Source organism: Giraffa tippelskirchi, chromosome 1 (assembly GCF_054371585.1).
Source record: "Giraffa tippelskirchi isolate mGirTip1 chromosome 1, T2T-mGirTip1v1.2.pri, whole genome shotgun sequence".
In the NCBI taxonomy this organism is placed as follows: Eukaryota; Metazoa; Chordata; class Mammalia; order Artiodactyla; family Giraffidae; genus Giraffa; species Giraffa tippelskirchi.
The window spans coordinates 29,081,178-29,095,610 of record NC_137275.1 but is presented as its reverse complement, the minus strand read 5'-3'; the positions used below and the strand labels follow the sequence as shown (position 1 = coordinate 29,095,610).

The window sequence follows — 14,433 nt, the reverse complement described above, 5'->3', positions numbered from 1 at the left end:
TACATCTTTAAATCAGTAAGATTTACCACTCACAGCCATTTGCGCTTGCACACACACACACACACACACACACACGTGTGCTATACATCTTTAAATCAGTAAAATTTACCACTCACACACACACACACACACACACACACACACACACACACACACATTTTCTCATCAGAGAGCTAGTTCTCAAACATTTACCAAAATACCCACTTACCAGCCCACCACTGCCTATCCATGGCTAAAGTTTTTAGGATCGTGATGTGGCTTTGGATTCAAGATGATTTAATGATTTTAAAAGGAAATGGAAAACATTTTTATTTGTAATAAATTGGGGAAGAATCAGGTCTACAACATCTTAATTATCGTGGAATTTCCACTTATCCAAGACATCTGTGAATTCTGGTGGATATATCTGCCAGGTATGAAATTTGAGGCAAGTGCCATATTTTACATATTGAGGCAAGATCAATATATTAATGGAGGCATTTCTATTGAGTTAGTGTCATGGGAAGAAAATTAATGAGGTTTTCATTTCCTCTGGTGTAGATTTGCCTTTACTTATTCTCTTTTTCTTTCTCACTATTATTTTAGGCTGAACCATATGCAGTTGCCATTTTTGTGGGTAAAATATTGTTGACTACCAACAGTTTCATATGGTTCTATTTAATAACTTGGTCAGAGATACTTAGGTAATAATTCTGTATTATTTTAGTTTACTATGAAAGAATAACATTGAAGCCCAAGAATGTTCCTTAATGGTGTTTAAAAGTCAAATAAGATATATTTAGTTTGCATTTTATTAGAAAGTAAAAGTTTAGGCCTAATTGGTATTCTTTCAAAAATATTTAGTAAGATGTTTCTGACAAGGCTACCTGATAACTCTGTTTTAAAGAGCTATGTTTTATAGGATTATATGATTTTTTAAAATGTCATTTACCACTTAAATGGATACTTTTGATATGTACTGTCTAGTCTTACAAAAGATGGATAAGACCCAACTTTAAGACCAAGAACCTTAATTTGAGTATTCAGCTTTCACTGCCTTTATGGAAATTTGGGCAGTGCCATCATGAATTTGTCCCTGGTGTTTTCCTGGTTTTATTTCTATTCCCTACTCTCATAAAAATCCTTGCCCTCTATAGTCTGAGAGATGCCCTTTACTGAGAAGTGACTTTGGTTATCCAACTAGACCTAGACTATGAATTTCATATTGCCCAATCCACTTTTATGACCCCAATTTTCATTATTTTTTTAAGTGAAAAATTGGAAAGGTAATTTAGTACTCAGCTTCTATGTCTATAAAACAGAAAAAAATGAAAATTAAATGAGATAATGCATGTAAAATGTTTTGAATGGTAACTGTACCTAGTACCATCACTGGTACTATATACAGTGGTACCATAGTACCATTGCTCAACAAATAATATTAAATTATAAGCACAGTTAAGGAAGAAAAATCTCATATTGAGTGAGGGTATTTTCTGGAGTGATATTTGCTCTGTAACTTACCATTTGGGAAGAATCTCATGGATATATTGCTGATTTATTTCCGCTGCCCTTCAGTAAGTGATACCATTTCACTAGCAGTGGGAGAGGAGGAAGCTCTTTCTCATCACCGCCCTCTTGCAGAATAGTCTGTCACCGTCATTGATTTTCCTTTTTGTTGGCTGTCAGGGAAACCCTAAACCACACTGAGAATCTAAGACTTAAAGCTTCTCCAGCAGGTAGATGAGGATTTGGAAAAGCTGGCAGCTCCATGTCAGAGCAACTGCTTCTAGACCTCATCAGGCTGCTTCTGGTGCACTGTGGCCTCTTCTGTAGTTACAGGGACCCAGGGCCTGCTCCTGATGGCATCTCTGAATTTTATCTCAATTTACCTTCTTTTTTTCTATCAGTTATGAGAAATGCAATACCACTTGCTCCTACCCCTTACTTTCTCTGCAAATTCCTCTTTTCATTGTTAACTTCCAGGCAGTATGCCGATTCCTAGCTCTTTCCTGCACTGCAGTTTCTAACATTAGAACACAACAATTTTCCAGGCATGAATCCTGGAGTGGGTTGCCATGCCCTCCTCCAGGGGATCTTCCCGACCCAGGGATTGAACCTATCTCTCTTATGTCTCCTGTACTGGCAGGCAGGTTCTTTATTGCTAGTGCCATCCGGGAAGCCCCTTAAAAAGTGTGAAAAGTGAAAGTTGCTAAGTTGTGTCCAACCCTTTGTGACCCCAAGGACTATAGCCTACCTTGCTCCACTGTCCATGGAATTCTCCAGGCCAGATTACTGGAGTGAGTAGCCGTTTCCTTCTCCAGGGGATCTTCCCAACCCAGGGGTCGAACCCAGGTCTTCCGCATTGCACGTGAATTCTTTACCGTCTGAGTCACCAGGGAAAAAGTATAGTCTCTTGCTATTACCTACAGAAATATAAATAGTGGTTAGCAAAAGAGAACAAACAATGAAAAGAAATCAGTGTTTTTTTCTGTTGATTCTTGGCCCCATTGAAATGGAAGTGGAATTAGCTAGGCTTTCACTGCTTTGCACCCCATTGGAGGTTAGGCATATTCCAGCTAATTGGTTTGGGTATTAGGTCAAGCTGCCTAGATGCTGGCACGTGGTGGATCTGGCTGGGACCACTGCCAGGTTTGGCAGCTTTCTCACTCCTTGTAGACATTCTTAGGTTTTATCTGGGTTTTGGATTCCAGCTTATCCCAGTAGTCTCTCTCTGGGCTATTCTACTCTGCAGTTCCCCTCTCCCCTCCATACCCTTGAATTCAGACCTGATCCCTGAATCAGTGGGGAAGGCAGATATTTCCCTGATTTTCCTCAAAGGTTCTGTCCCAGAAGCAGTCATCGTGGTTCTCCAGTTCTAAGATAGGTCAGCTCACAGGCCTCCATCACCTTCAGAGGAGAGTCAGCTTCCCAGGTGCTTTTCTGTGTATAATCAGCTCTTTCCAAAACCAGCAGCACACATCCATCTGTTTTGTTCAGAACTCTAATTCTCTGTTCATTTGCACAGCACAGATGAATGTCCTGGCCAGAATTCAATGAATGACCAAGCTCTTCTCAGCCTTAGATTAAATGAACCCATCCATGGAAAATTACTAGAAAAATGCCTCAATAAATGTAATCTTTAATAACTGATGAAATAACAGTATTTCTAAACCATCTATCAGACACTGTTCTTATTTTCTTTTCTTTTCCTGGGCAGGTGACTGATCATCCAGCTTTATAATGCTCAGATTGTTAAATAAATAAACAACACATTTTTCTCCAAGAGTCATATTCTCTGAGTATTTGCTAGTCTAGTCTGCTCTTTATGGCAATGAAGAGTCAGGCTTAAGAGATATAACACAAGTAAGTGTTTAGGTTTTGATATTGAAGGCCTACTTGATAATCTCCTTGAAGACACACCATCTTTTCCAAAGGCTTCATTCTAATCCAGGAGAAATACTTAGTATCAGCATGAGTTTGAGCAGTTTACATTATCATAGTCTTAAGCCTCAGTTTTTATACCTGTACAATAGGATAGTAATGTCTCATTCTACATATACAACCAGGAGTAAATGAGATGTCTTTGTGAGAAATATTTAGTAATCATAATGTGAAATACCATTGTAAGGAAAACTATTATTCAGAAAGGTTTTAAGGGGAAAATGTAGTGCCTTTCAGATTTAAAACTGAAGACAGAGCTTCAGTTCCCCACCATTATTTTGTATTCTTTTGACTTCTGCATCTTTTAGTTTTTTTCCCCTACTACTCCATATGTGAAAGCATTCTTAGAGTTCTGTTTTTAAAACAGTGCTACTTTCATTATCAACCTTACAGATGCCAAATAATACATAAGGAGATGCCACTCATGGGCTTTATAATATTTTTAACTTAGGAGTATGAAGATGGATTAATATGTCTGAGCAATGATAGTTCTTAGCTATCAGTAAATAATATTGGAGAAGGGCATGGCAACCCACTCCAGTATTCTTGCCTGGAGAATCCTATGGATCGAGGAGCCCCATCTGTGGGCTACAGTCCGTAGGGTTGCAAAGAGTTGGCCACGACTGAAGCGACTTAACACACACATTAGTAAAGTTTATACACACACACACACACACATATATATCAGGGTGTTGAAATAAACATATTTAAAATTTTTACTAACTGCCAGTCTATTATACAAAACCAGGGTCTGTAATGGAGTAAAGGAATGGAATAATTGTCATTGGCTTATCTTACCACATAGGAATATTTCTTCTTCATCACTTTCTTTCTCTGAAAAGGAGTCCTTAACTGATTTTCTACTGCCAAACCAGGAGTAAATCTTCTTCTGAGGCTTCAGATCTTGATGGAGATGCCCTTGTGAAATCTCATTCTCCTTAGCCTCAGGTTACTCTAAGAGCAGACAGGGGAGTAGTTGTAGATCCTGCTCTCTGCCCCGGTTCCTATGAGAGAGAAATAGAGAGGAGAGGAAGGGGAAGGACAGGGAAACGTGAGGAATGAGGGAAGGCAAAATGGAGCTGTGAGATGTGAGCACTGTGTACTCTTTACCATGTCTCAAAAAAGAAAAAAGGGAGAAGAAAACCAAAGTCTTCCGAGAATAACTAAGCATGTCTCATTTTCCTCAAACCCCGTTTTCGGTAAAAGTACAAAGGACAAAAAGGAGATTTTTTTCACGTTTGTGAACCTGATTTCTTAAAAATGACATTTTGAAATTAAAGCTGCATCAAATGAGGCCAAGGTTGCTGCCTTCCATGTTTTCCAACACCTTTCAGGATGTTGAATAGAGGAAACATTGTTCCATCAGTGATAGTAATAGCAGCAACAATATTACCTCCCATTAACTGAGCACCTATTATACACCAGGTATTGCTCTCTAGGACGTTTTTAAAGTTTGTATATCGTACCTCCACTTGCAGATGAAAAGCCTGAAGAAATGTAAAAGAGACCTTAGCAATGTGAAATAACTTACCCAAACACATAAAAATAGAGGAACCTAGTATACTTAATAACAGTATTCTAATTCAGCTACAGTGGTCATGAGCTTCCTCAACCACAGTTTATTTCCCACACATCAGTGAGCCCAGGACTCTTACTTTGTGTAATACTGTGATGTTAAAAGAGTTCTGAGGTCTTTCTATGTCTAGGCAGAAATTTATGTGAAAGGTGACAGTTGGACATCTTTATTGGCTTTCCAAATGGAGATTTCTAGGCAACATGTCATGTGTTTATGGGTGAAATAATGCTAAACTCCTGAGTTAAATTTCTTGGCTAAATAATGGTGTGAAATATATACAACATTGCAATCCTGAAAGAGTCCTAAAATTTTAACAGTATTTAAATTAATTATCTTTTTAATAAGATTGTTAAAAAAATTGATAGAGAAGCTTTTTTGGGGGGGGTTTATTTGCATGATTCAAGTAGGGACACCCGTACTTGAACAGATTTAGGATTGATGGTTTTAGACAAGTTGATTCTCAAGGAAAAGATGAATCATTACAAAAAAATCCTGTTCAGAACACCTTTTTCTACAGTCTAGATATTGGGAACAGTCACTCAGAAATCTTTAGGGCTTTATCTTTCCTCATCAAGTCACAATAATATAAACCAGTTTCTACCTTGTTTATGCCCGAAGCCAGGCAAAAGTGATTTAAAAGAGAATATGTAAGATAGTAGCAAAGCTAAGTTGTTTATTTTGTAGCTTAAGTGTAGAAGTACAATGAAAGCATTATTTGGAAAAGGCTTACATAATGTATCATTATCCTTGTATAATCATAAAGTTTGGCTTGGCTTTAAGAACAGCTTTTTTTTTAAACACTTTGTCTATGGAGTAAATTTGTGAGGAGAAGAAAAGCAACATGAAAGGGTTACAGAGTTTGTATCTCTTTCTGCACAGAAGTACAGGGAGGGTCTAACAATCAAAATGTGGGAATTTGCCAATACAAGTAATGTATGCTGTGAGCCTCCCAGTTTTCATGCGGGTAGGCAGCCAGATGGCTCCAATCAGCTTTACTAAAACACAGGTGCCAAGTCTCTATGGGCAGTTTCGTTTTCATGCTTGTCTTTGGAGCCAGGTTCTTTGCTAGTGTGTGCCAGGCTCCATTCCACTGTCCCTTTGATGGTGAGGCTCAGCATTCGTGGAGGCTGTATATACAAAAAGGTGTATCCATCTTTAGTTCCCGACTAATAACACCCTGACATGTTGTAGGGAAAGTAGAGGAAAGAGAAGCTGTTTGGAAAAGCCAGTCATCAGCATCTGAGTTTTGGAGCAGATTTATTTTAGGAGCAGGCCATGGTATCGGTGATAAAATTTGGGTAACTTTATACTGTTCAGCCGCTGAAGAATGTAAAGGCTCTTTTTAGTTTACTTTGCATTCCTAACCTCTGTCTGCTCTCACCGAACTGGAATTTTCGTTGGTCCTTTCTTGGGCCCAGATAAATGGCATCCAGTAGTCTGGCCTGCTTCATTTCCTTTAGCTAAGCCTGCAGGAATATTGGCTCACAAGCAGGTCACCCCACTGTCAGAAGAAATAAGTGAAAGTTTGCCTGTATGACAATATATATTTCTAAATGCCTCCCTCTTAACAAAAGCAATTTTGGAATTATCTCAACTGGTTCATTTCCCTTTGTCATTTTTCTTAGTGCAATACAAACTTGCAAAGAAGTTCAATTATGGGAAACAATTAAAAATTCAGATTGCAAAGAAAAGACATCAGATTTGCCTCAAACAGGTGTTGGCACAGATGGCCCGCTTACAAGTCCTGGCTTTATTTACAGCTTTTAAACACAGACAGATAAATTGACAAAAATGTTTCTAGATTTTATAATATGCTGAATGCCCAAATTTGGCCATCAACTTACATTAATTTGTAATTGATTTAATTTAGAACTTGACCTCCCCAGTCACCAATAGCCTTAAGAGCACTATTTGTCTGCCCTGTCATTTGCATACTTGTGTGAATAGATTTTCTAATGTTTGTGTTTTTTTGGATATGCTTGCTTTGTTACTTTGATCATTTAACAACTATATTACTAAGGGAAAAAAACTCTGAAGTCAGATTGTATGTAGTCTGATGGTTAGCTATTTCCAATCTCATTGTTGTTCCTTGAAGGATAATTATGCTGCCTATTTCTTACTATGAGTGGGGCATTTGATGAGAATAGCAAAACAGATGACCTAAAACCCAAATGGAACTATCTCCAGGCTGAAGTTGGTGGTGTTCTCCAGTTGATTAAAAATTTCTGTAGGAACCATACTATATATTTAGCCTACACCATTATTCAATCTCTGATGTGGTCTAAGATTTGGCATGGGTGAACCACATATTAAAATTATAGTAAAAATAAGGATTAAAGAGCAACAGAAAATGAGAACTAATATGCCATTCTAAATGGATTTGTCTTACAATAGTGATTTATCTATATCCCTGTCTCATGTTGCTGAAGGGCTGAAAAACATGAGGCAAAGGGTATTAAAAACCAGTTCTATATTCATCAAGGAAAATATTTCCTAAGTCAAAATATGAGATGTTGCTTTCTGCTTTGGGTAGAAGATCCATAAAAGGGTATGTTGGACAGATCACAAGAGAGTGCCTTCCTAGTATAACACCCTGCTCCCTGTGCCTTGCACAACTGTGTGTAACTTCCCTCTGTGTGTGCTTATGTGGTGCAAGATTTAACAGTCTTGATCTTACATCTTGAGATTAGTGTTTATTACATAAATCTTCTCTCTGGGTACAATCCATGTTTTGTGTATTAGTACTTCAGGGCGGATCAGCCATTGGTAGTTGGGGAACTATGATGATTGAATGTAATTTGTTTCAGGCTCTGAAATTCTGTGTTGGGATGTGTTCCATCTAAAAACTCAGGGTCATGGGAGGGGGTGTGTGTCAATGTAATATGTCGTTGTTCTCCTTTAACCCGCTTGTGTGATTTGCTTTAGTATTTTTTTCTTCCTAATCAATGCTTTCATCCTCATCCTTGCTGTGGCTGCTCATGTGTCCTCCTCCTCCTGTCTTCTGCTTCTGGCGCTAAAGCCCGCAGCCCGCTTGAGAACTCAGTGCCCTGCCTAGCAACCCGCACCTTGGACGATGACCCCCGAGTGCGGCGCACTCCCAGCGTGGGATGGCTAAGTAAGTCGATGACCGGGAAAGGGCAAGGATGGTGGCGGCGGTGGGCGTGGGAGGGTGTGAAGAGGGGGCTTATGGTAACTAACTGAATGAAAGCGTCCTTAAGAGTGCCTGAAAGGGTAAGGCGCCCAGATTGCTAAATTCACAATTATGGATTAATTTCTTCTACTAGCAAAGAGGACAGTAATAATGTATTCTCTGTGGGACCTGCCATCCTGAATTAAGTTGAATGCCTTGTAAGCCAGTGGAAAGAGTTGGAGACTAAGGGCTGGGCTTGGCACTGGCAGTTTCCCTCCATGGAACATTTATCAGAACCTCAGTTTCCTCGTGGGGGTGATGATGTCATATTTTCTTATTTCAGAGGATTGTGAGGAAGATATCATGAAGATGAGGTCTCTACAGGAGGTTTGAAAGCATTCAAATGCTTGTCAAGAGGAAAAACTTGCCAAGTTAGTGGTTTAAAAACCCCTCAAGCACTGGTTAAGTGCCAGAAAGGCAGTAGGTGCTACAGACGAAAATGTAGCATAAGATAGAATCTTTATTTTTTAAAATCATTTTGTAAAGAGATAGGATATACATACCTAAAACCAAAAGAGAACATGTACCCAAAACAACATGAACTTTCCCCTAAGATTTCCAAATTTGATTATATGTGATATAAATTTCTTTTAGTTGTGAAGAAGCCCATTCATGGTGACACCATTGGGCTTTTAGCTGTATACTGTTACCTTAAAATGAACCTATTGATTAAGCTTTTTGCTATCTTAGTGTAAGGAAATTTCACTTACTGGAGAAAATGTTTTCTCAGATGACTTAAAGGGGCAAGTTTTACTTCATCCTAAAATGATGTTTGTTGTGGTCAATTCTTCTAGGATTTTTTGGAGTGAATTTGATCTGTTTAGAAACTGTAGTCATAATCTCCATGTCCCATAGAAATATAAGTAAGTGTTGTCCATTACTGCATGGCAGACACTGTACTAGACACTGGATCTTTAGAAATGAAATAAGTGAGTCCTTGCCCTCAGCAGGGCTTCCTTTTTAATGAAGAAGGCAGGTAAAATGGATAACAATTGTAGCATATGTTAGGCAAAATGACTAAAAGTACATACCTACCCGCACACCCCCCACCCCCACCCCACAAGATTATGGGAACATTGGCTGGGCCTGGGAGTTGTGATGGTAGAGGAGGCTTTTGGACGAGGTGATTTGGGGGCTAATCTTGAATAAAACATAAGAATTTGGTGGCAGGAGAATTGGGAGGAAGGGCTACTTACTGAACTACTAACTTTGCAATTATTTCCGCTGTACAGTAGGCTGAAGAAGCTTGAATGATAATTTTGTATTAAATAATAATGAGTTGCAAACATTAATTCATCACTTTTTTGGTACAATCCTTGAGCTAAGGATTGGTACCTTTGTGGGGTACCATTTAATTTTCTGAACAATCCTATGAAATGTCTATTGTTATCCACAGTTTACAGATGAAGAAATGGGGATCAGGGAGGTTTAATAACTTGCCCAAATCATAGAGATCATTAAGTATCTTGGGCAGGAATTGAACTTCATCATGTAGTAGTTTCATCTATAACTTTGATGAATAGTGTCTTACTGAGGTTAAGGTATAATAAATTCACATGGTTACATTGCCAGAAAGACTTACATACCTTGCAGTGAACCTTCAACAGTCACTGGATTTTCTCTGCAAAAGTCATGCATTTCTTTTAATAAACTTTTTTTCTCAGATGGGGAAAAATAAATTCAGGTGCAGAGTTTAGTCACTAGAGTTTGGAGTCAAACAGAACTGCATTTGAGTCCTGCACCTACCATGTATTAGCTTCTTGACTTTGGGCAAGTTGCTTCTCTACTGTACATTTGGGTTTACATAAAACTCAGCCATAAAACTGGGATAATCTTACCAACATAGGATTGTTGTGAGGATTAAATTAGAAAATGTATAATGCTTAGCGTATTGCTCAGCCCTCAATAAATATAGCATTTACTATTATTACCCAAGTGCTTATAGGAATTGCTTAAGACATTGTAGCTGTTCATATCCTTTTAAAGTTTTATTTAGTCCATGTCAGGCATTTAGGCATTGATATACTGTTATGTATGAAGTATCAAGGAAATTGACCAAAATGTTCATTTTGTTCATGTTATGGAAATATGGCAACTATTTGGAAATTAACTGAAGACCACACCCTGGGCCAATCTTTCTAAAAAAACATTTTAGTCATGAGAGAATATTCTGTTCATTATCTATTTATATGATATATTCTCTACCTAAACAAACAGCTTTGATATATCATCTCAGTCATCTTCCCAGAGCTTCCTATTACCTATGACATCAGTTCAATACATTTAATATACGCATGTAAAAGAATAAAGATATGCAAAGTGGTGTTAAATCTTGCTAGTCTTACCTGCCTAGCCAACCTCATTTTCATCTCTTCTTGGTACAAAGCTCTATCTAATCTGCTTGTCCTTTTTCTCTTGGCTTATATTGTGGTGAGCCCCACTTCTGTGCCCTCTTGATCCCTTGGCCCTTCTGAGAACACCTTTTTAAGTATGGGCATCCAAAACTATTCAGTAAGGCCCAAATGAAGTCCCATTTCCTTTTATAAAATTGTTCTCAAAAACACAAAAGATCTTTTCAGGTACTATATGCCATAGTTCCTGATGTCTGTGCTTCACAGTTGAGGATTTACTGTGTGTTGTTTTATGTAGCTATCTGATGTTCTGTTATTTGCATTTTTTCATTTCAATTATATAAAAAAACTCCTTTAGGTCAGGGGCCGGATATCATGCTTTTGGATCCCCTGCAGTGCATTGTACGTACTTGAAACATGCGAGTTGTTCAGTAAATATTTATTAATCCTTGACACTCCACCATCTCATTACGAGTAACCAGCAGCCCAGTTTTCATTAGGGCCCATCTTGACCACAGTAACCAAAAGTGAATATTGTTTACTGGGAAAAATTATTTCCCCATATTTCTGCTCACTTCAGTTTGATGAGTTTTGATCAGTTCATTCTAATAGTTAACATAGAACTATTTTTCAAAAACACTGCCCAAAATATCACCTAAAAACAGGTTTGTGGACAAGGTTCCATTAATTTAATCTTTTCGTATTCTTCGAAAAGATATTTTCAGACAGTGTTAACTTGAAATGACAGCTGCCTTTAACAAGCTACCTTTAAAGGTGCTTTTGGGAAGTAAGCTCTCATCATTTTTACATTGTGTGCTTCTTATCTTAGCTGTCACCTGAGGCAGATGTGAGCTTACAATTCTTACTCACTTCAGCTGCTCCTAAGGTATTGAATTAGAAGTTGGAAGAAAACCAAAAATGATTTCCTCTTAGAGATCTCCCCGGCAGGTCTACAGCCAGCCTGGGCCACTGAGAACAAAAGAGAAGCTTTTACCTCTACTCTTCAGGACAAGTTAATACCCACCTAAATGCCATGCCATTATTAGAGCATAGGTGCGTACCCTGTCTTGCTAGATTCGGAATGGCTCTCCACTCGGAGTGCGTATCTCTGAATTCGGTTTGATGGCTAACAGCCCACATCCTCTGAGCCCCTTAGAAAACACTTGTGTCCTTTTGCAGTTATTGGCAGTGGAGATCAGGTGCTTCAGACTCTTAGGTCTGAACTTTAGAGAACAAGATGAGGTTTAGGGTTTTTTCCTGCCATCTTCTGCAGATTCTGGCATCTGTCTTCACTTTGCTTTGTGTGTGTCTTTCTGTCTAGTTTATAAATCTACCAGGCAAGGATCCCCTGGTCCAGCTCAATGTTTTGTTTTGTTTTGTAGGTGCTTATCTAGTGGTGATATTATTACTATCCCAAGTATTAATATTAGATAATATTCTTTAAAATGAAACCACAGTGGTATAATTCTATAGATTATTGTTTTATCTTACAACCAGGTTATACAGTTAACATTAGAATTTAAAAAACTGAAATGTAAGTGGAGCTCTTTTGCTTTAGGAAAAAAAAAATGTTTTTTTTTTCTTTGTGGGCATTTCTGGAATTAAGCAGTTCAAGTCTTTTAACTGTTGGCAAGTTTACTGATGAAATAAAAATTGTAATTTTCTCTGGCTCAAGAGTTTTCTTAAAGAGTTTTGGAACTTCTTTAGCAAAGTCTTGAGCCCAGAGAACTCACTTGAACAGGTTCAAGTAAACAAATGTTCCCCATGCTCTTCCTCTTCTAAGTCCAGTGGGAGAGAAAGAGGTGAAGTAAGTTCCCAGCTGACAACACTTTGAGAGACGCAGTGCCACCACCAAAGTGTGAGGGCAGACCTGTTTGTCTGCAGCATGTAACATAGTAGTATATGTTATACTCGCTGAAAATGCTTGTAGGGAGAATGGATAGTGGGCATAAAAAGCAAACTGGGGAAATTATTCTTCTCAGGAAAGGTAGACTTTTCAATGGGCCATAAAGGGTAGATCGTCCTTCCGTACATGAAAGTTGTAGTGAAAGCAGGATGAGACATGGAAAGGTGATACTATGCTGAGGGAAAAGTATAAAAGCAACTAGGTTGTTAAGAACAGAGAAGAGTTTGTGTGACATGGAATAAATTCACACATTTAATTAGAAGACAGGGCATGAGAACTGAATATGTGAGTGTTAAGGTGGTAAAATCATGAAGCTGTTTTGTGGAAGGTCTGTGAACGTCGGTTAGCAAGAAAGTAGCATGATCAGAGGGCTTCCTCTATGGCTCAGCAGTAAAGAATCTGCTGTAATGCAGGAGGCATGGGTTTGATCCCTGGGTCAGGAAGATCCCCTGGAGAAGGGCATGGCAACCCACTCCAGTATTCTTGCCTGGAGAATTCCATGGACAGAGGAACCTGGTGGGCTACAGTCCATAGGGTCACAAAGAGTGGACATGACTGAGCACACACACAGAACTGTGTATTAGGGAAATAAATTTTGAATGTATTAGTAGGGGGAAGCCTGGAAGTAGGGAGAAGTTAAATGATCGCAGGAGATCAGTTGCAGAGAATGAGGATCTGGGCTAGGATTGTGACTGTGGTGATGGAAAGGTGGTGATATTGCATGACATGTGTGGAGATGATATCTGCAGGACTTGGCACCAATTGAAGGTCAGGGGAGGAGGAGAAAGGAACTCAGAGTTTGAACTTGCCACCAGGGAGATGCTAGGAAACCCACCATAGAAAAGGGTGGTGGGGTTTGCAGAAACACAGCAGTTCTGATTTCTGCCCCTTTCATGCCTGCTGTGACCATCTTTGAAGATGCGTTTCACTTGGTTTTGGGGTGTTTGGTTGTGTTTTCTTTTTTGTGGGGGCCATGCTGTGTGGCTTGTCAGATCTGAGTTTCCCCACCAGGGATTGAACTCCAGGCCCTTTGTCGTGAATGTTTGGAGTCCTAACCACTGGCCCTCCAGGGATGCCCTCACTAGGAGATTTTTAGATTATTTATCATGGGCCAATACTCTTTTAGAATTTTGCTTTGTTATCACATTCTCACCTTAGTTTAGGGGACCCATTTAAATTTACCTTTGGGGTACAGAGTGACAGCTCTCTTTAGGGAACTAATGACTTTAGAGCATTTTCATCTTGATCCACCTTCCATCCCTATGTTCGAGATGTGGACTTGTTCTTGATTGGGAATATTTATTTGGTCATTTACTGTATGGTTCTTACATACATTTTTTTGGCCTTTAAAAGGGCAAAGGAAATCCAAGTATAACTTTCAAAATCCTTTCACTGTAGTTTTTCATAGTCACAATTTTCAAAAGACCATAGGAAATGAAATCTCTCAAGAACCTGACAGCTACCTTCAAACTTTTTAGTTAACATAGACATTCAGAAAACTTATGTAGTATCCAAGAATTAATTACAACATTCTTCAAATGCAGACAGCCCTTACCACTTAAAAAGGGAGGTGGGGGTGTTGGTTACTGTTTATCCTGAGCTCCTTAAAGATGGCTAATTATTTATTTCATTGATATATGATACTGCATTTATAATGGACTAAAGGATATGCTGACTCCTGAAGTTATTAATAGAAAGAATCAAGGTGGGAAAAGAATAAAAACTTAGAAATTCCATTGTATTTTGGAGTCCTGGGGACTTGGAGGAGATTTTAAGAGGCACAGATTTCAAAAAACTTTGACCATCTGCTTTAATTATAAAATAGAGGTTTTTTTTCCCCCAACAAGAAGAGCTTGAGACTTGTGAACATTCACACTTGTTTGCAAATGGTGGTATGTGGAATATGTTCACAATCAAACCCTTCTTCTCATCACCAAACCTGGCCATTTTCCTGACCTTGCTGTCTATTACCATCTTTCTCTCTTCC

General features: G+C 38.7%; 1 protein-coding gene across 4 annotated transcripts in view; it reads left to right on the top strand.

Annotated features, from left to right (window-relative positions):
• Window positions 1-14,433, top strand: part of SLC4A4 (solute carrier family 4 member 4) — a 367,906-nt gene that overhangs the window by 184,519 nt on the left and 168,954 nt on the right. For 2 of the 4 annotated variants that reach the window (XM_081587203.1, XM_081587183.1), the window contains one exon: window positions 8,019-8,114. The exons of the other annotated variants lie outside the window; for them this stretch is intronic. In XM_081587203.1, coding sequence (XP_081443329.1) covers window positions 8,019-8,114 — 96 coding nt within the window. The remainder of the gene's footprint in view (window positions 1-8,018; window positions 8,115-14,433) is intronic. 4 annotated transcript variants of the gene reach the window in all.